The sequence below is a fragment of the Mesocricetus auratus genome, unplaced genomic scaffold, assembly GCF_017639785.1.
Source record: "Mesocricetus auratus isolate SY011 unplaced genomic scaffold, BCM_Maur_2.0 Super-Scaffold_100014, whole genome shotgun sequence".
Taxonomy (NCBI): domain Eukaryota; kingdom Metazoa; phylum Chordata; class Mammalia; order Rodentia; family Cricetidae; genus Mesocricetus; species Mesocricetus auratus.
The window spans coordinates 24,983,478-25,007,662 of NW_024429197.1; the positions used below are offsets into that span (position 1 = coordinate 24,983,478).

A 24,185-nucleotide genomic window follows, 5' to 3' on the forward strand; every position below is an offset into this window, starting at 1 on the left:
AGGGCTCGCAGTCTTTAGGAGCAGGCTGTGGTCAGCAACTGATGTTCAGATGTGTTTGCCAGAAGTGGAAACCTGTTTAAGACATGTTTAAAACTGCGAACAGAAGTTAAAACTTATGTATTTAATTGGAACTCCTTAGACCCATAGTATTAGTGATCAGGAAGGTCAGGAATCCCATGACCAGGAGAGAAAATCTCATTCTCAGGAACAGACAGGTGGGATAACTGGCTGTACTTATCTGGAGTCCTCTTTGACCTGTGAGAAGTGGATCCAAGCTGTATGACTTTTGATCCTCTGAAGCCTATATAAATTTTGTTATATAAAAGGACATAAAGGTTATAGGTACAGTAGCATTATCAATTGGTACTGAAATCTACATTGTAGAAAAAGCAGATATCTGGGTATCTGTATTTTGTCCTAGCAGAAACTACAGATTTGGGCTAGTAGTGTACATTTGTCTTCTGTCCAGGGAGCCAAGTATGAATTGGACAGAGGTATCTATGGCATGATGAAAAGCCCTTTATGTTTATACTTAGATGACAACCAAAATAAACTTGAAAACCTTGAGCTTATGACTGAACAAGTATTTACATCCTTTGATCCTTATTGAGACATATTAAGGCTTGATTTTTACATAAATAAAACGAGTTATCAACCTGACTATAGTCTTGTGGATTTGACTGCCTAATGCTCAAGCTGACAACAATTAATACTTTTAGAGATCCGAGAAGGATACATTTTATACAGTCTTCGAATCTATTAAAAAGTGCCAGGTACCAGTCCATATACAGCCATACCCAAGTCTCCTCTATTAGCACTGGAGGCACAAGTATCAGGAACAGCATCAATCTCTACCAGGCCTGTAAGGTGAGTTTTCTTTCTCTCTGTGGAAGAGGGACATGGAAAAGACTGACCTTGTTTTGTCTCGGCAAAAGGGGTGCAATCAATTTTCCAGTGTCCAGCAGCTTTGTCCACATTCTGGGCCAGGTCCTAGCAGCAGCAGGTGTCACCTTTGGGCATCTTGCTCACTGGTTAGAGTTAACACAATCCAGGTGTAGGGACCAGGGTGCCTCATAATCTTCTTTGGAGACTTTGGGTCACTGTTAGGATCTGGCAGTCTGTCTGATATTATAAACTTTTAAATTAACATTTTAAATGCCATGTTCTTCAGGTCTCTGAAGTATTAGAGGTTTGTCTGCCTTAAGCTTAACTGTTAAAAGTATAAACTTTATTAACCTTTATAAAACTATAACTATATATTGTTAGGTCTAGCTTTAAACATTTTAACAGTATAAATATCTTATAACCTTATAAATTGAAAACATTTTAAAAACTGTCTGAAATCCCTTAATGTTTTTATTTAAGGCCTTTAAAACCATTATTATCTGGGTGACTGTTAAATTATAAAACTTAGTATTCCTGTGTATAAAAGCATTAACATTTTAAATCTGAATAAAAACTTGTTGATAGGATGGTACCTCATAACTTCCATGTGGTCACCTTTAGTTAAGATGGTGGATCAGGTATCTCTTTTAACTTTAGTAAAATGGCTACCAGCCAGCCATGTGGCCAGCGTGGCATGTGACTGACTGTAAAACGGTGGCGACCTGCACTACTTTTGTTTTAGCTCTATGCTTGTAATAAAACTTAGATTATGACAGAAAATACAGATAGAACTTTTTAACAAAACAAGCATACATAATTTTTGAGAGATTAATTTTTAAAATTTAGCATTTGTAGAAATGAAACATCATAGTAAACAGCTTACATTTTTTTTCTTGTAGTTATAACTTTAAAGCCATTTAGTTTCTGTGGAAAGACCGGATCTGGCCAAATGGCTTACCTGCTCCAGCCCTGTGTGTTTGAGCAGGGAGCTCTGGTGGAGGGAAAAGCTGGCAGATGGCTCCTTTGCCAGCACGCCATGTGCATGGGGCAGAGAGACAGAAAGAGAGAGAGACCCCATCCTCACATCCTGCACACCTCAAAGGCAGGCAGGTGAGGACGGAGCAGGCTCAGCTGTGAGGGCTGCAGGAGCAGTTGGAGAACAGAGCAGCTGCCTCACTGCATGCTCAGGGATAGGAGACCCTGCTGCAGCATGCTCTATACCATGGCACATGGCGGGGAGACTTTGCCCAGCATGCCATGTGTTTAGGGCAGCAAGAGAAGACCCCTGACCTGCACCATGTGTATAGGCGGGCAAGAACAGAGACAGAGGGACACGATGGGCCAGTGACTAGCTAGGCTTGGCCAAAGTCCTCAGCCACAGGACCAACTTATAAAAAGAAGTGTTTAGTTACTGAACCTGGGGCATATTAGATACTCAACCAATTGTACACACACATAAAAAAATTGGCATGCAACAGCTGTCTTAATGTGAAAGTCACCTTATCAACAGGGTTGAAAAATTATTTATCCTGAACATGAAAACCTATTAGCAAATTTAAATTAACTTTACAAAACTTGTTACTTGTAGTTTTCCCCTTGTAATATTTCTATGAGAACTGCATCATCTAGGAGTAGATGATGATCTGGAGCTGGGACAGGGACCAAGGGTGAAGAAGGGGGTAGGGGAGGAGCTGACAGTTTTCTCCGAGACTGCCTTCAGAGGAGGTCAGAGAGTCACAAACCGGGCTGCCCATGTCCCAAATAACAATGTATGCTATCTGGTCCAGGTGTCCATGGGGTCCCTTGTCAAAGACCCGATCCTAAACCTGTAAGATAATTTCTAGGTTAAAGGTCCAATCCCGTGGCCAGCCCACATCGAAGGTTGGCCACTCAGATGTGCAGTTTATACTGGTTAGAGGCACGAATCTGCACTTCATTCCAGTGATCTAAAGTAAGGCTCAAAGGGGTGGTTATGGTTTGTCCCATGCTTGAATCAGAAAACTCAAAATACAAAGACAAATAGACGAACAAGACAAATAACACAATTAAGCAACTCACAACGAGACACGCTGCGCGCTTTCGGCAGAGAACCGAAAGTAAATACTCAGACGGGTCAACAGGAGTAGTGGTCCTGTTTTTCCCTTTTCAGGCCCATGAGCTCCAAACAATTGAGCTCTCCAGATCCCTGGCACGTCTGCCAGGGTGGCAGGAGAGAAGTCTGGGCTCGTCAGCCCCTTCTCAAGCCGCCCTAGTTACTGAATGACTACGTAGCCAACCTGCTCGGAGACAGATCAACATACATACATATAACAAGGAACAAAGCAGACAGGGTGCCGGCTAGCTTACCTCCCGGTGGCACTGGTGGTTCTGGGGCAGAAATCTCGGTGGAAGCTCCAATGAAAAACCTCGGCATCAAAGCGCCGGGCACTGAACCGAACCCTCTGCCCAAGAACCGGGGCCAGACCACTGGCTGCAAATGCAAGAGGTGATTTATTGAGTACACAGGCGCCTGCGGATGCTACTGCAACTCGGGTGCAGAGCATCCCGGGCTTGTAGGGAGTACACTATTTATGGAGTTTTAATGATTACATAAGTATCAGCATAGCAACAGATATTTCATTGGCTACTGAAGCATGGGCTGAGATCATCTGGGGGGGCAGGGGTAGTTGCCAAGGACTAGGTTTCCTACATGAAAGACCCCGGCATGCTTTAACAATTAGTATCCGGGTCCTATGATTGCTACAGTGATCAGACACAATTGGGGGCCAGGGTAGTTGCCAAGGACTAGGTTTTCTAGTATTGTCATATGAAAGTTCCCAGCACGCTTCAGCAATTATTATCCGGGTCCCATGACTGCTATAGTGATCACAGACATCCTGTTTTGAGGGTGAAACACCTGGTCTGGGTTTCTTTCATTAGGCAACGGCCTGGCCTTGCTTTTCTTTTCCTAGGGGGTCCTAGGTAGGGGTCTTTCATGACTTTCTGTCTTGGTTTTACTGTTTTGGGTATTAACCTAGAGCCTCTAGTATACTAGGGATGCCCTTTGCCTTGGAGCTACCGCCCCCTCCCCCAATACTTCCCTGCCTTCTCTTTCCTCCCTCCCTCCTGCCTTTTCACTTAGGGACCTGTCCTGCAGCCTCTCCCCTGGCTTGAATGTACTTACTATCACACAGTGAGTACATTTAAAAGCTAAGTTGGGAGCTGGGGATGTAGGTCAATTGGTGACGTTTGCCTAGCACGCATCCATCCCCAAGCATTTCATAGTGCACACCTATAATCCCAGCATTCTGGAGGCAGCAGTTCAAAGTCACCTCAGTTACAAAACGAGTCAGAGACCAGCCTGGGCTACCAGAAGACCCTGTATGTGTTGTTGTTGGTGTTTTAATTCGTTAGTAAATATGTGTATTTTACAACTTGAAAAAATTTCAAGTCACCTTCCCTGAGAAGTTTTTCTGAGCCATCCCTCGGCAGTCAAGTGAGAATGGAGGCGGATCCAAAAATGGGGGAGCGTTCGGAGCCGCTTCCGGCGGAAGGGAAAGGTAAAGGAGCACTGGGCCGGACCAGGAAGGACTTGTGAAAGCGGCGGATCCCTAAAGAAGCGAGCTGCCGGGTGGCCCCGGAGGCGGGGGCGGGGCCGATCGAGACTGTAGCCCCCTCCCAGGCAGGGTAGGAGGAGCTGGAGCCGAGGATTTCCTAGCATGCTACTGCAGTCGGATAGGTTTAGAGTCGACACCTGCCGGAGAGGAGCTGTTCTACGACTTGGATTCCTCAGCTTTCCGCACAGCCCAGGATCACCCCTACCTCACCTGAGCCAGCCAACACCCAAGGCAGGAGTGGCAGGCAGCTTCCGCAGTACCTTGACCTTGCTCCCTGCCTGGGACTTTATTTCCAGTGGAGTCCTTTGTTTCGTTTCTGTCCTGTGGCCCCAGCACGGGTAGCCCCAGCAGGAGGGCAGTCGTCATGCTGAGAAGCCGGCTTGTGAAGGTTCCCTGGAACTCCAAGAGGGTAATGTTCTGGACGCCACAGGGAACCAACACCTGCAGCCCCCTTCACCCCTCCTTGAAAACCCAGTGTGTTTGTTACCTGTGCCAAGTATGGCGCTTTTCCAGGACACCACACTCCAGCTAAAACACTATGCATACCACTTAGTTTCCATAAACCCTGCCTCTCCCTTCCTGAGCAAGAGGGGCGTGAAGGGCCAGTGGTCTTATTTATACCCAGTTTGTTGTACTTGGGGCACTTGAGAGCAAACTTCTGGGGCTGGGTCAAAGGCCTAGAGGGTTATAGATTATGAAACCCTGACTATAAAAACTCAGGGAAGCCGGGCCGTGGTGGCGCATGCCTTTAATACCAGCACTCGGGAGGCAGAGGCAGGCGGGTCTCTGTGAGTTCGAGGACAGCCTCCAAAGCCACAGAGAAACCCTGTCTCGAAAAAACACAAAAAAAAAAAAAAAAAAAAAAAACTCAGGGAAGCCTGTTTTTGCTGTAGCATTCGCAGAGAACCGTATTTCCAGTCCTCCTTTCTCAGACTCCCCTAAAAGAAGGGCCTTCCTAAGTGCTCTAGGAGTGGCCCTAATATGCATTGCCTTTGAGGCTACACGGTGACCCTCTTGTCTTGGTTGTATAGTCTGACCTACACCCACTCATAGCTGGGTCAAAGCCACCTCAGTCCAGGCCCTACACAATCAGACCCAGGTTCAGGGGTTAGACCTAGGCCTCTCCATAGGTTGCAATTCCTCAGCTGCACATGTCTGAGAAAATCAGCACAATCCAGGGTCTGGTAATAGGGACATTTTCTTTTTGGTGGGAGGACAGGTGAGACCTCTAGGGTTCCACTGTCTAAATCTTTCATTTATCTGCAGTCATTTAAGGTTTCGGTGTGAGACTGGCCTCTATCATCCTGCTCAGTATGAAGTATTTGGGGGAAAGTGAGCTGGGATTATACAGGTTTAAGGTGGGAAGACTAGCATTAATCAAGGTCATGCAACAAAAAATAAAGGCTGGACTGTAACTAGGACACACCTTTTCCTAAGGCAGTCCTGACACTTTCCACAGGGCTTCAGGCTTAGAAATCTTAGAGGGATGAAGCTGAGGTCCAAGGGGATGTGAGAGAAGGAAGGATGGAGGATGGGGGGTGTAGGATGTAGCTCAATGAGTATTTGCCTAGCATTCACAAGGCCCTGAGTTCAATCTGTGGCATCAGGGAAAAAAAAAGTCAGGAATTAATGCTACAAGACTCCCTGAAGGGAGTCACGGCTTGTTCTGGGCCATTATCAGAGCTGTTCCTTGATTGGACTGCCCAGCCTTTGCCCCAAGCCAGTACAGTCTCTGCCCATCCCCATCTCCCCAAACAGGTCAGACAATACCCTCTGGGAGGTACCATTGACACTGTGTAATGAGAATAGAACAATAGGTACAGCAACAGCCACTACTGATTGAACACTGTCTCGTTTAACCACAGCAATCTGGGTTAAAGGTGGGGTGTAATTAAATAGCATGCTTGCCTAATATGTATGAGAACATGGGTTTTGATCACCACCACCGGCATTGGGGGGGGGGGGGGGAGGATCCCATTTTTGCGGATAAGGAAACTCCAAGAAATTGAGCAACATGACCAAAGTCATGCATGCAAAGTAACCCAGGTCTGCTTAGCTCTGGAATCCACGTTCTCCTGACCACTGGTCAGCAAAAGAGGCCCTGCTCTCCCATCCTGCTTGCAATTCTGAGTACCCAGCGGAGCCTGCTAGTCTAAATCTGGTCCCCTATGGCCGCCAGCCTTCTCACTCCCTGACAAAGGAGTTTCTGGCTGCACCGTGGGGCACGGTGTCCCTCCCAAATGTCTTTTCAGCACAATCACTTTGAATTTGCCTTGCGTCTTCTCTTTTTTTTTTTTTTTTGGTTTTTCGAGACAGGGTTTCTCTGTGGCTTTGGAGGCTGTCCTGGAACTCGCTCTGTAGACCAGGCTGGCCTCGAACTCACAGAGATCCGCCTGCCTCTGCCTCCCGAGTGCTGGGATTAAAGGCGTACATCACCAACGCCCGGCTTGCCTTGCGTCTTCTCTTAAGGTTTCCCCCATGCATTTTGTCCTTTCAATGTCATTCTCTAACCTTAATTCAAGGACCTTCCAGCTGAAATCCCACAAGACTTCCGGTTTCCTCATCCTAGTGATTTCACTCATCTTGGGCCTCCTGGCTGATATCTTTAGAGTAAGGAAGGCCTGAGTAGTACTTGGAGTCCTATTAAGGTGACAAACAGTAGTTCCTTACAGGAACAACAACCAAAATGCAACAGCGTCTTAGGATTATTTTTCTCCCTCCAGGTCTCGATTAGATGTGGAAGTAGATTTGAAGAGGCAGATAAAGTTGAGATTGCCCAGATGATTGGAAAGATATGTAAATGCTTTCTCTTCTGTTTCTCCGCCCCGTTTTGGGGATTGAAAATCTGTAACTGCGCGGGAGGAGGGGAGGGAAACGGAGAGGGACCTGGAACTGACTTGTGAAGCAACCTTGTTTCTAATTAAATTTAAAAATAAATAATAAAAAAAGAAAATCTGTAACTGAACATATTTTAATATTGAGAAAATAAAGTAAAACATGAATGGAGCACTAGGACTTCAACATAAACTCCTGAGTCCTAGAGAAAAGGCACCAGACTAAGAAATCCTGTGCTTGTGGAGGGACGATTCGGGCTCCTCCCCCACTTGGGGAGAATTTAGCTCTGAGGTCTCAAGAAGAGTGCGCCTGGCACCGAGTAAAGGTGGCTATTGTGACTTCCCGGGCCCAGAAGGGGTGGCTCAGTGCCAAGGGTGTGATCTGGTCCAAGGCCCTGGGAAGGAACTGCCCTTCGTCTCGACTGTACTCAAGGAGACGGTTCTGGGCGAGAGGGCGTGTCAAAGGCGGAGTCTCAGGCTCCACCCCATCTCCGGGTCCGCTCCCCTCAGCGTCCACGTGGTTCTCATACAATTTACCCCCAGAGCCTGTCTGTGGTCCTCAGCCGGCTTGTGATCGAGGTTGCGCTGCAGAGAGGATCATTCCCCCGACGTCTGACTGTGACCTCTGCCCAGAAAAGACCAAAGAACGCTCTCTCCAGGCAGACCTGGACTCCACCGGCTTCCAACAACTAGTCTTGGACCAAGAATTTTGGAGTTTTAAACAAGTGAGCGGTCCCAGAAGGACAGGGACTGGTGACAGGCCATTGGGATCGCCATGGCTGCGCCCGCCCGCCGTCTGTGCCATGTAGCTTTCCATGTGCCAGCTGGGCAGCCCCTAGCAAAGGACCTACACCGCCTCTTCGGCTTCCAGCCCCTGGCGGTACGGGAAACAGGCGGGTGGAAACAGTTGGCCCTGCGCAGCGGAGATGCAGTCTTTCTAGTGAACGAGGGCTCGGGCCCGGGGGAGCCACTGTACGGCCTGGATCCGCACCACTCGGTGCCCAGCGCCACGAACCTGTGCTTCGATGTGGAGGATGTGGACGGCGCCGCACGGGCGCTGGCGGCACTGGGCTGCGCCGTGCCGGTACCACCCACTAGCGTGAAGGATGCACAGGGCACAGCCATCTACACAGTGGTCAGCTCTCCGGCTGGTAATCTTAGTTTTACTTTGCTGCAGCGTGCGGGCTATCGCGGATCCTTCCTGCCCGGATTCAAACTGCTGCCTTGCACACCTGGCCCTCGCTGGGTCAGCCACGTGGACCACTTGACCTTGGCCTGCACCTCTGGCAGCTCCCCTACACTTAGGCGCTGGTTTCACGACTGCCTTGGGTTTTGTCACTTGCCGCTGAGCCCAGGTGAGGATCCGGAGCTGGGCCTCAAGGTGACTGCAGGGCCTGGGCGAGGGGGACTAAGGCTTACTGCCCTGCAAATCCCGACTGACAGCACCGTCCCCACCCTTGTTCTGGCAGAGTCCCTGCCAGGACCCACCAACAAACAGGACCAGGTAGAGCAATTTCTAGCCCGGCACAGGGGGCCAGGCCTGCAGCACGTAGGACTGTACACTCCCAACATCATGGAAGCTTCTGAAGGGATGATGAAGGCGGGAGGCCGGTTCCTGACCCCCCCTGAAGCCTACTACCAGCAGCCAGGCAAAGAGGAACAAATCATAACTGCAGGTCACAAGCCCCGCCTTCTAGAACGGCAGGGAATTCTGCTAGATGGCAATAAAGACGCGTTTTTGCTTCAGGTCTTCACCAAGTCCCTCTTCACTGAGGACACCTTCTTTCTGGAGCTGATTCAGAGACTGGGGGCCACAGGCTTTGGCCAGAACAACATTCGGGCACTATGGCAGTCGGTGCAAGAGGAAGCTGCCAGGGCCCAGGGAGCCTGACTCTGGCTAGGTGTGGGTGTTGCCGCTAGTCCTGGGTTCTGGGGGTGACACACCTCAGAGCACCACACCTCCACAGGATCACACCCCAGATAAAGGCCATCCGTGCCCTCGGGACCAGGTGCAGGTCTTCATTCTAACCAGTACCTGCCAATTCTAGAGCCTCTTGTTAAAATCCAAAACAACACATTTAGGATATATAAAGAAAGAATAAAGGAATGAGATTATAAGACACAACCAACACCCTGGAGTATTTGTGTTTTCTGTTTCCTTCCCACCAACCCTTCAGGTCTTGTGATTATTAACCCTTGTGCTTTCTGAAGTCTTATTGCTTGTGAAATGTACCCTGAATAAAAAGGAATTCAATACAAACCCTCCACTGTGTTGATCTCCCTAGGGAGCCACAGCTGCAGGGTTAGCCCAACCACCTGCTCTAAGATGATGCTCCAGCTCCAATCAGAGCTTACCTGAGACCCAGAGTGGGAGGAGCATTGGATGCCAGCCACTGACAGGTGCTCCCTGCAGCTGCCCTAACTCTTTACTGGGGACGAATACTCAAGTCAGAATGTGTCCAGCCTCCAGGGCTGCCTGGGAGCTCAGCCAGAGCAAGTCAGAACCAAGCCGACTTTACCATTTTCTTAGCCTCTCACAAGTAAAGGGGCTAGAAGAAGTGTGGGATGTTCTCCAAAAGGACTACAAAAATAAGAAGCATTTTATTAGACTGGATTTGAGGTAGGCTTCACAGGGGTGTCACTGGGTCATACTGTTGGGTGTATCTGTGGAAATAAGAGGCTTAAAGAAACTATCCAGGATTTGCTGGCCCCTGCTGGGTTTTTTCCGGCTTGATGGAGTAGACACCCGGGACCTTTTAGAACCCTGTGCAAAATCAAAAGATGGGAGGTAATGAGTACACATCAGGGAATCTTCTGCCTGCTCTACTAATCTAGTCTAATGCTGTGGAATTTTCCACCTGCCTTCAAGTATCAATCCCTTCAGTCAACTCTCTAAAAGATGCCTAAAAATCTTGCTAAAATGCAAAGCTGCAGCCGTGGACATAGCTCAGTTGACAAAGGGCTTGCCTAACACACACAAAGTCCTACGTTTGAATCCTAGTGTTACATAGAACTGGGTATGATAGGCACATGCCTATAATCCCATCATGACGGGGGGGGGATCAGAAGTTCAAGGACATCATCTTCAGCCACACAGTGTGGGTGAGGAGTAGGGGATGGCTCAGTGGTTAAAAGTGTATGTGGCAGCCAGGGGATGGAGACCACGCCTTTAATCCCAGTACTTAGGAGGCAGAGGCAGGCAGAAGGCAGATGTCTGTGTTCGAGGTCAGCCTGGTGTACAAAGTGAGTTCCAGGACAGTCACGACTGTTACACACAGAAACCCTGTCTCGAAAAACCAAAAACAGAAAAAAAAAAAAACCCCAAAAAACAAAAAACGTGTGTGTGTGTGTGTGTATGTATGTGTGTGTATGTATGTGTGTGTGTGTGTGTGTGTGCTGCTGTTGCAGTGGACCTGAGTTGGAGGCCAAGTACATATGTTACATGGTTCATAAGCAAGTACCTATAACATCAAATCCAGGGAAGCCAATGCCCTCTTCCTGGCCTCTATGGGCACTACACTCAATGTACATATACACACTGACACATACGCATAATTAAAAATAGTAAAGATAAATCTTTTTCTAGGACTCAAATGAGTAGTTATTCTCATTAAGCAGCTTTTCCTGATCCTTGTCTCAGAAATGGCTCCCTATCACATATCCCACAAAACCCGGCACAGATACTTCACCTACCTGTGACACCAGAGCCCGCACCAATTTGATCTTGCCCATCCCCCCCAGTTCTCATTGTACAATCATTCCCTAGTTCATAAACTGTCCTTCTGCCTCCAGCAATGGAATGGATAACGTTCATCCCAAAATGTCACTAAGTGACTTAAAAACCACCAGAGGCAGGCCTGGGGAAAGATGGCAGGATTAGCTTCTGAGGCTCACCTTGCCGGTCCCTCGCCGATGGTCCTCATACATGCGGAATACCTGGCCAAGGTGGAGTTGGGAGGAAACAAAACAGGGCTGGCACCTCCCCGAAAAGAACCAATACCCCGGGTGCCACCCCAGCCTATGGTCAGCCCCAGCAATCTTGTTTAAAATATACATCTCTTTCTCATGTATACAGCAATGAGTTCATGTAAAACATGCAGGTGACAAACAAGAAAAGATAACAAAGGTGGTGCCTTTTTCACAGCAGTAGAGACAGCTGCAGTGTGGAATTCTTCCCAAGTCAACCATCGAGCGCCAGGAGGTGCAGGGGTCACTGGGGTCTGTTCTTCTAGGACCAAACTATATACTTGATACGTCAGTTTAATGTGAGAGAAGACGTGGGTCACCTGGGGGGGAAGAGATGGAACCAGGTCTGTGAATGTGAACACAAAAGCGTCCATTCTTGGATTCCTGGCACCTCTGCTCACCTACCTCCCCCAGGTGCTGGGGACGAGTGGCTGGGTGGAGTCCAGACCAGCTCTGCAGTTCCTGCAGGAGGGCTTTGTGCTGCTGCTGTTCTGAGGGCCCCACGGCAACAGACGGAAACTCCCACAGTCCTGCCAGCAGACCTGAGGGCAGCCAGACACGGGGTCAGCGTCTTCTGCCCCCCCTATTCCTCTGTTGCTTGTGACACTGCCCTCTAATCCCATATTCAGGTACCTGACTTAGGCCTTTGCACCAGCAGGATGAGGGGACTCCCAGTGGCTCTGGGCTGCTCCAGAATACAAGTGGCAGAGTACTCCTCCCTGGGAGGCTTGCGGCTGGCCTTTCGAGGAAAGTTGGCCACTCCCAGAGTGGGGTCCCAAGGTTTTGTGGGAGGTAGGCAAAGCTGGCACTGTCCAGCCTTGAGAGCTGGAAACAAAGATCCAAAATTGTGCTTCGGCAAGCAGCCTTCCGTGCCAAGCCCAGCGGGAGGCTTAGTCCCAGTGCAGCATCTTCTCAGGCTTGAAAGGGTGACTCCCTGATAGGGGCAGGAGGGGCAGGCTGGGACCAGGGCTGGCGCTTACCACACTCCTCTATGTCAGGACTGCCCGGCAAGGCTGAGAGTTGTTCGCACTCCATCTGAGAGACATACAGGAGGGTGTCATAGGGCAAGGGTCATTCGCTAGGGCACCCCAACTCTTCCTCAGGAGGCTCACCCTCTGGTACGCCTGGCATAGGCTCTGCACAGGACACTGGCCACAGAGAGGGTGCTGCGGGGCGCACACTGTGGCCCCCAGCTCCATGGCTGCTTGATTGAAGTCCCCAGGCCGGGCTGGATCCACTAGCTGATGGGCTAGGCTCCTAAGAGTAAGAAATACTACTACAAGCAAAAACCCTATGAAGAAACCCTCCCCAACTTCCCATCATCCCAATATCTTACCAGAGGTGATGGGAGACAGAGGAGCTGCTGGGATCGGCACCAATGGCACGGACACGGCACAGCACCCGTAAAACATTGCCATCCACCACACCGGTTACCTGGCACAGAGGAGCCCGGGAGTCAGACTGGACATGGAGGAAGGGGAGGTGTACACGTTAAATACAGGTGACACATGGGCTAACCTGGTCAAAGGCAATGGAAGCAATGGCTGCAGCTGTGTACTGCCCCACGCCAGGCAGGAGCTGCTGTAGGGTCTCTGCTGTACGTGGCATACGACCTCCTAGCTCCTCTACCACCTGATGGGAGTAGAAGGGCTCACAGTCTTAAGACACCGCAGGTCACCGGCCTCCAACTCTTCGGTGCACCACCCATTTTACCTTCCTAGCTCCCTCCTGCAGCCGACGGCCTCGAGAATAGTAGCCGAGGCCAGACCAGAGCTGATTCACCTCCTGCAGGTGGAGGTGAGAGTTCAAAGATCAGTGGCCGGTCCCTCAGTTGTTTCTGTTCTCCCTACCCAAGGGTGGCTCACCTCCAGGGAAGCACTGGCCAGGTCCTGAAGCGTTGGCCACTTCTGTAGTTCCAAGACAAGTAAGAAGAAATAAGGTCAAGGACGGCGGGGGTGGAGGAATCCTTTTCCGGGGTCTAGCCAAATTTCCCCTCCCTCCCTGGCATCACCTGCATCCATCGGTTATAATAGTCGATCACTGTGGCAACTTGGGTCTGCTGCAGCATAACCTCTGACACCCATACTGGGGAGGGGGTTAACATGAGGTACTGATAACTCACCCCGGCTCCTAGCCCCTAGCCCCCCAAACCTAAGCATAACCCTAAACCCAAGGACCTACAGGCAAAGCAGCCCAGTTTTGTACTGACCAGCATAGGCCCGCCTGTCCAAGTCAGCCTCCTCCTTTACCTGTCAACGAAACCACAGGTGCAGACTTAATATCAAAAGGGCTAAGAGCCAGCTTCCCACCCCACTGTCCCTGTCCCACTTACCCATCTTCTCCAAGGTAGGTCCCGCTTCTCTTGGTCATACCAGCTGAGCAAGTTCCTTCGGAAAGTCTCGACATCGGCCATGTCTCTGAACAGATGGTACGGGGAGACGGAGGCCTTCAGTAACTCCTCTCCCTTCTGCTTGGCCCGGCCTGCGGGACAGTCAGGACACTCAGGGATCAAACCCCACACCCATTTCTTAAGAATTATTTTTAAGTGCTCGTGTATCTGAAGTATCTGATTCCTTAGAGCTGGAGCTCTGGGCAGCTGTGCACTGCCTGACAGTTGAGATGTCTCTCCAGCCACCCTTTTCAGTATTCTGAGGCCGGGCCTCAACAGGCTCTCATATAGTTTAGACTGTCCTCAAATTTGCTGTGTAGCCAAGGCTAGCTTCAAACTCCAAATCCTCCTGTCCCAACCTCCCAAACACTGGGATTACAAGAGTAATCACCACACCAGGCTCTTCTGTATTTACTATTTATTTTATTATTTTTATTGTGTATGTATGATGTGAATGTATGGGCATGCATGCCATGTGTGCATGTGGACGTCAGCATTCTTTTTTTTTTTTTTTTGGTTTTTACAAGACAGGGTTTCTCTGTATTGTTTTGGAGGCTGTCGGTCCAGCCCAGCCTCGAACTCACAGAGATCTGCCTGCCTCTGCCTCCCGAGTGCTGGGATTAAAGGCGTGCGCCACCACCGCCCAGCTCTTTTTTTTTTTTTAAAGACTTATTTATTATGCATACAGTGTACCAGATCTCATTACAGATGGTTGTAAGCCACTATGTGGTTGCTGGGAATTGAACTCAGGATCTCTGGAAGACGAGCCGGTGCTCTTAACCTCTGAGCCATCTCTCCAGCCCCCAAGAGGGCAGCATTCTTGAGTTGGTTCTCTCCTTCCGCCTTTCTGTGGGTCCTGGAGTTTGATACTCAGATCACTAGCTAGGTTTGTGTGGCAAAAGCTTTTTCCCACTAAGCCATCCTGCTGGCCCTTTGGGGGATCATTTTTGTATGGGTTCATCAGGGAACCAGGGCATAGCAACCTATAGTAGCCTGTTCCCACTTAGGGCTTCTCCTACCCAACTCCCTCACTCAAGCTTTAGAGCTACAATCAGATCAGGTCTAGTTATGTGTGGCCTTGGCCAAATTTCTGGTCTTAGTTTTGTCAGAGTGTTTTTGCCCTCTCTGGGCCACAAATGAAGACTCAATAGTTACCCATGCAGGGTGCTTCCTTGTTTTCAAACCACACTCAGGCTTATAAACTCATTTGATCTCATGAAAGTCACACAGACAGTGAAGAAATGTGTAGACGAAATTGTTCCATTTCTACTGTTAAGAAAATACCCAGAGTACTTGCCCAAAGTTACACAGCAACACAGTCAGAATTAGCTTAATTCCCTGGTATACAGCAAGCCTGAATCTGCCCTTTTGTATGGCCAGTGAAAGCAGTTCCAGGACATTCTGGCCATAGCCAGCTCCTTACCAGCAGGGGCAGAAGTCCCGGCCTGGCTGCTGCTGCAGGTACATTTTTCCCTTTTCTCGTGGTTGGCTGACTGCTTTCTGTGACTCCTCATGGATGCTCGTAATCTCTTCATGATAACCTGGAACAGGCAGAGGTAGCCAATGTGGTCAGTCACAGTGAGGCTCCTCACAATGAGGAATTATAGCCACCTCTTCCCGAATCTCTCAGAATGCCTAGCTTTCCTTTTTCTGTCCGTACACATGCATGTATGTACTGTGTGCTACGCTCAGAGGCTAGAAGCCGGTGCAGACCCTCTGGAACTGTAGCTACAGCTGCTTGTGAGCCACCACGTGCATTCTGGGAACTGAACTCTGCTATGAGAGCAGCAAGTGCTCCTAAATGCTGAGTTACCTCTCCAGGCCTGTTTCTGTCTTTTGAAACAGGGCCTTACTATGGCGCCCAGGTTGGCTTCACACTTCTGGTCCTCTGTGATGCTTAATCTTGGTTGTCAACTTGACTATGTCTGGAATCAACTAAAATCCAAGCAGTTGGGCATACCTATAAGGAATTTTCTTTTCTTTTTTCAGACAGGGTTTCTCTGTGTAGCCTTAGTTGTCCTGAAACTAGCTGTGTAAACCAGGCTGGCCTTGAACTCACAGAAATCTACCTGCCTTTGCCTCCCGAGTGATGAAGGATTTTCTTGATTGGATCATGTGGTGGTCTGAACCCCCCCCCCCAAGGGAGTGGCACTATTAGGAGATGTGGCTTTGTTGGAGTAGATGTTGCCTTGTTGAAGAAAGTGTGTCACCGTGGGGGTGAGGTGGGCTTTTGAATTCTCTTATGCTCAAATTTCACTCAGTGTGACACACAGTTGCTTCCTGTTGCCTATGTATGGATCAAGATGTAGAACTCTCAGCTCCTTCTCCAGTACTCTGTCTGCCTGCATGCTGACATGCTTTGTGCCATAATAGGCAAAACCTCTGAAACTGTAAGTCAGACCCAATTAAATGTTGTCCTTTTAAGAGCTGTGTGGCCACAGTGTCTCTTCACAGCAACAGAAACCCTAAGACAGATCTTATGAGGTAGGAAAACACCCTGAATCTGGGCCATACCTTCTGGAGGCAGCCCACACAATAGGGCAAGGAGGTGGAAGCCTGCTTGCCCTGACTCACACTGGCAAGTGTATCCATCTGTTGCTGAGGCATTCTTTCCCTGGTATCAGAACCTACTTCAGGGTTCTAGCATAGACTGAAGAGCAGCAGCTCTCTAGTAATTCCTGGGTGACTTCAACACAGATTAGGACTGCTGAGACATGCAGTCTCCTGGACTGAACAAGTGCCAGATTGCTGGCTCTTCCACCAGATGGCAGTCATTCCTAAACTACTCAGACCACAGCCTGTAAGCCACTCTAATAATGCCCCTTTTAATATGTACTATCCGTTCAGTTCCATTAGAGAGCCTCAATACATTCTCCTATCACTATTCCCAAGTACTAGGACTATACATGCGCACAACTATACCCGACTTGTCCATCTTAAGCCCTTTCAAGATGCCTGTGATTGTCTGACTGAGAATGGTCTCCATAGATTCATATGTTTGAATGCTTGGTCCGCAGTTAGTGGAACTGTTTGGGAAGGATTAGGTGTGGCCTTTTGGATTGGGTGTGGGCTTGTTGGAGCATGTGTGTCACTGAGGGTGGGCTTTGAGATTTGAAAAGTCCCTAACAGTAAGAAGTCTGTCTGTCTGTCCATCTCTCTTTCTCTCTGCTGCTTCTGAATCAGGATGCAAAGTTCTTAGTCACTGCTCCAATGAAACTGAAGCAAGTCCTTGATTAAGTGCTTTTTAAAAAATAAGAGTTGCCTTGGGCTCTGGGCAGTGGTGGTATGTGCCTTTAATCCCAGCAGAGCCAGGTAGATCTTAGTGAGTTCTAGGACAGGCTCCAAACCTATACTGAGAAATCCTGTCTCAAAAACAAAAACAAAAACAAACAAACAAACAAAAAAAAAAAAAACGAGAGCTAGTAAATTGTGACTGGCTGGCCGCTGGTAACGAGAAAATATCCTGGCTGACTGCTGCCAGACTGCTTTCCTGACTATCTTTTCTCTAATTGCAAAAACATTATTAGTAGGGAACAGCAGGATGGCTGAACAGATAAAGGTGCCTACTGCCCAGCCAAGTCCAAGGCATGTATGGGCTCACACACAAATACTACACACATTAAAAATAAATAACACAGCTGGGCGTTGGTGGCGCACGCCTTTAATCCCAGCACTCGGGAGGCAGAGGCAGGCGGATCTCTATGAGTTCGAGGCCAGCCTGGTCTACAAGAGCTAGTTCCAGGACAGCCTCCAAAGTCACAGAGAAACCCTGTCTCAAAAAACCAAAAAATAAATAAATAAAAAAATAACACAAAGTAAATGGGAGAACGGGCTTTTACAAAGTAATCTAACACAAATGGGTGCCTACTGTGTACTCAAGCCCAGGGGGTGCTTTTCTGTGTTGACCACTCTACCTGATGGCTCCAGGAGGCAGGAACTATTACTCCGGTTTCAGCTCAGGAAACAGAGGCTAGTTAAGCAATTTGATCTCATCTTCAGCTGTGCTATAACAGTACCAAACCTGTTTTAATGTCTCCCCCTAGTACTTGGACTTTACCACCTCATTTTCATTAAAGCCCTTGCTTTTGCAATGCCTCTGGCCTCCATGGGCACCTGCAATCACATGCACAAGCCCACACACATACATGTAATTAAAATCTAAAAAAAAAAGGGGGGGCCTGGAGGTGGCTCATTAATCCCAGCACTCAGGAGGCAGAGGCAGGAGGATCTCCAGGTTCGAGATCAACACATACACAGTTCCAGGACAGCCCCTGACAACCACTCCACAGGGTATTTAAACTGCCTCCCAGAAAATAGACTCGTGGTTTTCCAGTCTCTGGGGGCTGGAAGGCCATCCGGGAACGTTGTATTTCTTATGTGGGCTTTTTCTGATTCAGTTTGATTTGGATTGCTGTATAGACGAGAGGCTTACCAGGGTGCAGAAAATTTTCAGCTGATAAAATAGTTTAGTAAGGGGAAATCCAGGTCGGTGGTTCCAGAGGATGTGAACGAGCCCTATGGTGGGGCTGGTTTCTGACAGTGTTACTCTCTTCTGACAGGGGTCAAAATCAAATTGGCTCTACCTTGCTACCCCATTATCAAAGCCTTAAGTGCACATTATCACCTGAGGTTTTTTTTACTTTTTTGGTTTTTCAAGACAGGGTTTCTCTGTAGCTTTGGAGCCTGTCCTGGAACTCACTCTGTAGACCAGGCTGGCCTCGAACTCACCAAGATCTGCCTGCCTCTGCCTCCCGAGTGATGGGAGTAAAGGCCACCACCGCCCGGCTTACGCGAGTTATCTTAAAAGCGTTCCTATTAGTTGGTCGCTTTATCACCTATCTACTCGTGTCCTGTAGGGCACTTCCCGCCTCTCACTTCCATCTTTCCGGAGTTGTGCCGACGCTCAGACCCTTCACTCTGCGGCGCTCCCTCCATCTCTCTCGAGCTCCTAAGGCATGGTTTAGCTCAGCATAGGAGGCATTCTCTTCTCCACCCCTGGGAAGCCTACGTTGCCCACCACACCCTGGGCTGTATAGATGAAAAGGTCTGCAGTAACCTAAAGGTTCCAAGTTCCCGCCAGAAGATACAGAGAAATAAATCAATTACCTGGTGCGCAGTCTCCAGCCCGCAGCCCCAGAGAACCCGCCAGGGGGCGTGGCTTCGCTGCAGTCCGGACGTTCAGCCAATGGACACTCAGCGCGCGCAAAGCCCGCGCTCCGCACTTGGCCGGACGGCTCTGAACGGAAGTTGGGCCCTAGGTGACACAGACGCCGAGCTCCGCCCCATCCCAGACCGGAGTCTTTCCGTGAGACGAAGCGGAAGTCTCCGCGTACCCACAGAAGGCTTGCGCGGTGCGCGCGGCGTCATGGCTGCCGACAGTGACGACGGTGTGCCTTCAGTTCCAACGACCTCTGACGGTGAGCGACTTCCCAGGGGGTAGCCACGGAAGCTTACGCGGTTCTGTGGAGGGAGAAGCCTCGGGCTGGTAGTTCTAGAGACAGGCCTGTAGCTTCTGCTTTCTCCAGATATCCTAGGAGACTACAAGTCCCAGTGTGCAGCGCGTGCAACTGCAAATCCCGTAATGTTAGATTGTAGAGCAGGGAGGGCATGTTGGGAGGTGTGGTTTGGATCCAGCCGGTGGTTGTCAATCGGTGACACCAAGGAAGTGTGAAGTTGTCCAAGGTACGTGGAGCTTGGGTCTAACTTTGAAGCCCTTGTGTCTGTGAGGAACCGTGTTTGGGGTTTGTAGCTCAGGCTGGCTTCAAACTCAAGATCCTTCAGTTTTATGCTCCCTAGTCCTGGCATTACAGGCTCGGAGAATAAAGAACCCTCAAAGGTTGTCTACTCCACCTCCCTCCTGATTATCATGGTAAAAAGGAAGTGATTTCCCAGACCCACATAACACCCACTTTCCAAATTTAGGGCACTGTCCACTCCAAGGCTTGTGGACAGTGGATGCAAAGTCTCTAGGGAAAAGCTTGTTAACGGGCAGCCCCTCTCCTATATCTAGCTTGGTGTCTTCATGCACTGGGACCTTGTGAGACCATGAAAATCCACCACAGTCCTTATCCCTAGGTGGTGTCAACAAAAACACAAAGTCTGCAGAGAAGTTTGTAATACGAGTTCCTGTGGTGGATGTCCAGAGTGACAACTTCAAGGAGATATGGCCATCGCTTTTGCTGGCTTTAAAGACAGCTAGCTTTGTGGCTGTGGACACGGTGAGGCATAGAAGTCAGGGAGGACGGGTGGTTGTGAAGGGTTTGACGGGGGTGGGGAATAATTAACACTCTTGACCCATCCATAGGAGCTGAGTGGGCTTGGGGACAGGAAGAGTTTGTTGAACCAGTAAGTATAAGCCTTTTCCCAGCTCTAACAAGTGGGTCAATCTCAATCCAGGGTTAGGGAGTCCCAGCCCTGGGTAGTTTGGGTCCTTTGTGAAACTAACTCAGCCACAGCCATGCCCAAACCCAACTCTAAGGTGCATCGAGGAACGTTACAAGGCCGTGTGTCATGCTGCCAGAACCCGTTCTGTTCTGTCCCTGGGCCTCGCCTGCTTCAAGCAGCAGCCAGATAAGGTATGAGCTACCCTCATCACAGATGTGAGGCACCGGGCAGAAGAGTTGAGGTGCTGGAGAATATTGTGAGGTTTTCCTCCTAATTTTTGATAGAACAAATCCTCCTTGTTTTTCAGGGTGAAAACTGTTACTTGACCCAAGTGTTCAATCTCACCCTACTATGCATGGAGGAGTATGTTATAGAACCAAAGTCTGTGCAGTTCCTGGTACAGCATGGCTTCAATTTCAACCGGCAGTATGCTCAGGGAATCCCCTACCATAAGGGCAACGACAAGGTATGGCTCCAGCTTCTCTAGCCTTGAGTGTGTGTTCTCTGTGGCGTTTCTTGCTACCATAGGCTGAATGCCTAGAGGACATGTGCTTGTGAATATGGGGAATCACTGGTAACAAGGCTGAGCAAACTGAGACTTTCAAGGGAGGCTAGCATTGGTTTAGACAGTGAGGTAGCACTTTCCCGGTGGGAAAAAGTGTGCTTTGCTGTCCGTCCCATTGACCCCTTCCGTTCCACCCAGGGAGACGAAAGCCAGAGCCAGTCAGTACGGACACTGTTCCTTGAACTAATCCGGGCCCGTCGACCCCTGGTGCTACATAATGGCCTTATAGACCTGGTGTTCCTGTACCAGAACTTCTACGCACATTTGCCTGAGACCTTGGGAACCTTCACTGCGGACCTGTGTGAGATGTTCCCAGCAGGCATTTATGACACCAAATATGCTGCAGAGTTTCATGCCCGCTTTGTAGCTTCCTACTTAGAATATGCTTTCCGGAAATGGTGAGGACACGGTTGAGGGAAAGGGGTGGGGCCTGGTATAAACGCATTGCATCCACTTAAGATTATTTATCAAGTACCTACCATGTGCCAGGCACTGTTTTTAGGTGCTGAGGATTCAGCAGTGAACAAAACACAAGCCCCCCTGTTCTTGTGGCGCTTATACGCTAGTGGAGCAATACCCTCTTGCGCTGTTGCAGTGAGCGGGAAAATGGGAAGCAGCGGGCAGCTGGCACCCCACATCTTGCCCTGGAGTTCTGCAGCTATCCATCCAGCATGAGAAGCCATATTGACTACCGATGCTGTATATCCCCTGTAACCTACCGCCGTTCTCATACCACTGGCATCTGCGACAAGTTCTCGGTGAGAGCTTTCATCCATGTCTTGGGGAGGGGAGGTTCTGATGTATGGTACCCCTTCTTAGTCTCTTTCCAACCTCCAGGCCTATGGCTGGTGCCCTCTAGGACCTCAGTGTCCTCAGTCACATGATATTGATCTCATCATTGACACTGATGAGGCTGTAGCAGAGGACAAGCGGCGACGGCGGCGACGTAAGGATAAACGGAAGAGGGCTTTGCTGAGCCAGCCAGGGACACAGACCTTTGAGGAAGCTGAAGATGGCCCTCCCACAAAGCAGGTCTGTGAAGACAACCTCAAGACAGAAGAAATTGAGCAAAGAGTGACAGAGGGTGAAATTAGGGATGAGCTTGGCTCCAAGCAAGCTCACAAAAGTGGCTCAGAAATGGAGCATAAGGCAACAAGTTCTGAAACAGTTGATGTGGCTACCTCAGAACTGCCTGTGAGTCAAGCCAGTCCTAATCCTGTGCCTGGGGATGGACTGCATCGGGCTGGTTTTGATGCCTTTATGACAGGTTATGTGATGGCCTATGTGGGACTGAGCCAGGGACCTCAGCTCTGTAGTTCTGGACCCTGGCTTCCTGAATGTCACAACAAGGTATATCTAAGTGGCAAAACTGTACCCCTCACAGTGGCCAAGAGCCAGTTTTCTCATTCTTCTAAAGCCCACAACCAGAAAATGAAGCTGGCTTGGGGCAGCAGCTGATCCAAACATCTGTCTGGCCCTAGGCCTAGGGAGAGAAGCTAATAGTAGAAGAGAGATTTGGCAGTGTGTAGTGGCTCGTGTTTGTCATCCCAGTACCCGAAGATGGCAGCAGGACTGGTACAATTTCATGGCCTAAATTGCGAATTCCAAGTCAGCTAATAGCAAAACCCTATTTCAAAAAAAGAAAGTCATTTCAGTTGTCATCTTTAAGTACTACAGAGTTGTTGAGCAGGTCCTGGCCAGAGACAGTAAGTACTTCATTGTTTTCTTTTATACAGAGGCCTGACCCAAGGGTACAAATAAGGCCTACAACATCAACTTTATTTTTTAATCCAAAAGTGTCTTGGGAAAAGTTTTACAAAAGAAAATCAACAGAAATTATGAAAATATTTGACCAACTTCATTCATTCTTTGGTTATTTCTTATTGCGGCTCTGTAAGGACAGACTGTTCCCAAAGCTTCAGCTATAGCAGGGAGAAAAATCAGTCCACATATATATAATACATTAACTACTGGTTGTATCACCTGTTGACACATACACAGTGCAGGCCCTGGGATCTACAAAACCAGCCCCACTCCCAACACCAAGGTTGAAAGTCTTGAGGCAAAACATTAAGACTTTATAAATATGAAAATAGATTAATCAATAAGGAAGGTCTTTGAATAGGTTAGCTAAAAGATCTTTGACCACCACATTCCTTGTCTTCCCCTTGCATGGAGATGTAGTGATGTGGTCTGACCGTACAGTGAGTGCAAACAGCAATTATTCAAGTGTCTTAGACATACTGGAAGAAGCATCCCAGTCTTCAGTCTGAGAAACAGCCCTGCCCTTTACAGTTTCCTAGGTAGCTCCAGTTTCCATCCTGTAGCTTATGTGCCCCAGAATGGGCACAAGAGACCTAGGGTAGGAAAGGAACGGGTATTAGCTGCGTAGCTGCCTGCCAGCTCAGCCTGGAACTAAGAGTCCTTTGGTCCTGTCTAGGACGTGCACTGCAGTCAGTGGGAGCCAGAGCTCCTTGCTGGATTTCAGAGGCTTAGAATTAGGTTGGCCCTAACTATTGAAACACCTCATGTTACAGCCATTGGACACTGAAAGCCCAATTTTTAAGCCAGGCTTCTCTTAGCCTGACTGCTTTGTGGGCTCCAGGGAAGAGCCAGGCTGATTCCTATGGTGAGGCAGGGACTTGTCCTTCCCCCCTCACCCATCCTGCTCTCCCTGGGTTTGTAAGCTTATTCCAGAGACAGAGAAGTGGACAGGAGCCATTTGTGGCCTTTCTTCCACCTCCATCTCCTCGGAGGCAGCTTCAACACATGGGCTGGTCCCCTTGGGTCTGGGTCCAAAACCATTTTCTTCTTGGGGGTTGGAGCAATCCATGGCCTCATGGACTGAAGCAGCTGGTAGGGCAGATGCCCGGAATGGTGGGATCTCTCTTACTCTGTACTTGAGACTACTGAGTCGTGGTGGAGGCCCACCAGATAGTGATTCTTCACAGCCCACAAATGGACAAGCCTGACGCAAGAACTCAGGTGAACCAGGCAAAGAACGCCACCGTCTGGAAGACATAGCCAGAGGCTCCTGGCAATCAGCTAGAGGCGTAGTTCCAGGCTCTGGTGCATCCAGGTCAAACACAAGGGAAATGACAGATTTGCTGGGCAGGTCAAAGAATTTGATCTTGCCACCCTTGAGGTCCTGGCGTGCACTGAAAGGGTTGACTTTGGGAGTACGTGTAGCACCATCTCGTGGCCGGTAGTAGGGGTCCAAGACACTGACTGTACGTGGAGGCTTACGAGAGAAAATGTCTGACTGGCTTCGAGACAGCCAGATAGTACGTCTTGGACGTGGAGACTTATGGGGAATCTTGTCATCCAGTGAACTCAGTCGTTTCCCTCCAGGCACTTTCTCCAACAGTCCTGAAGAACAGTAAGCCTGAGTTACTTCAGTCAATATAAACAGCACTTTATTATATTTTTTTCTTGAGGAAAACAGGGTGCGTAGATGTCCCATTTCATCAATGAGAAAACAGGGAAGCAATGTACCAAGTCACAGCTGTAAGACAACCTAGTATTTTATTGTCTGTAACAACTCCTGTCCCACTTCTGGACCAAGG

The 24,185-nt window shown here is 49.1% G+C and overlaps 4 protein-coding genes across 5 annotated transcripts in view; 2 read left to right on the forward strand and 2 right to left on the reverse strand.

The window, feature by feature from the left end:
• The first annotated feature begins 4,437 nt into the window (after positions 1-4,437).
• Positions 4,438-9,444, forward strand: Hpdl (4-hydroxyphenylpyruvate dioxygenase like). The gene is made up of 2 exons (XM_040756891.1): positions 4,438-4,890; positions 7,205-9,444. Exon 2 carries the CDS (start codon positions 8,091-8,093, stop codon positions 9,204-9,206), a length of 1,116 nt encoding a protein of 371 aa, XP_040612825.1. The 5' UTR covers positions 4,438-4,890; positions 7,205-8,090; the 3' UTR covers positions 9,207-9,444.
• Positions 9,445-9,897: 453 nt separating this feature from the next.
• Positions 9,898-18,915, reverse strand: Mutyh (mutY DNA glycosylase). Its single transcript, XM_013114843.3, has 16 exons — positions 18,777-18,915; positions 15,094-15,211; positions 13,614-13,762; positions 13,491-13,530; positions 13,293-13,366; positions 13,147-13,188; positions 12,995-13,066; positions 12,800-12,913; positions 12,618-12,715; positions 12,394-12,538; positions 12,262-12,316; positions 11,915-12,106; positions 11,687-11,823; positions 11,449-11,601; positions 11,210-11,251; positions 9,898-10,079 (listed from the first exon to the last, which is right to left on the reverse strand). The coding sequence occupies exons 2-16, from the start codon at positions 15,203-15,205 to the stop codon at positions 9,954-9,956; spliced, it is 1,551 nt and encodes a 516-aa protein (XP_012970297.1). The 5' UTR covers positions 15,206-15,211; positions 18,777-18,915; the 3' UTR covers positions 9,898-9,953.
• An 18-nt stretch (positions 18,916-18,933) lies between these two features.
• Toe1 (target of EGR1, exonuclease) lies at positions 18,934-22,480 on the forward strand. Its single transcript, XM_005072055.4, has 8 exons — positions 18,934-19,087; positions 19,746-19,888; positions 19,975-20,015; positions 20,149-20,245; positions 20,362-20,520; positions 20,758-21,017; positions 21,215-21,377; positions 21,457-22,480. The coding sequence occupies exons 1-8, from the start codon at positions 19,036-19,038 to the stop codon at positions 22,075-22,077; spliced, it is 1,536 nt and encodes a 511-aa protein (XP_005072112.3). The 5' UTR covers positions 18,934-19,035; the 3' UTR covers positions 22,078-22,480.
• Tesk2 (testis associated actin remodelling kinase 2) overlaps positions 22,372-24,185 on the reverse strand; it is an 87,857-nt gene continuing 86,043 nt past the window's right edge. For both annotated transcript variants that reach the window (XM_040756889.1, XM_040756890.1), the window contains one exon: positions 22,372-23,988. In XM_040756889.1, the coding sequence (XP_040612823.1) occupies positions 23,276-23,988 (713 nt within the window). In that variant the 3' untranslated portion in view covers positions 22,372-23,275. The remainder of the gene's footprint in view (positions 23,989-24,185) is intronic.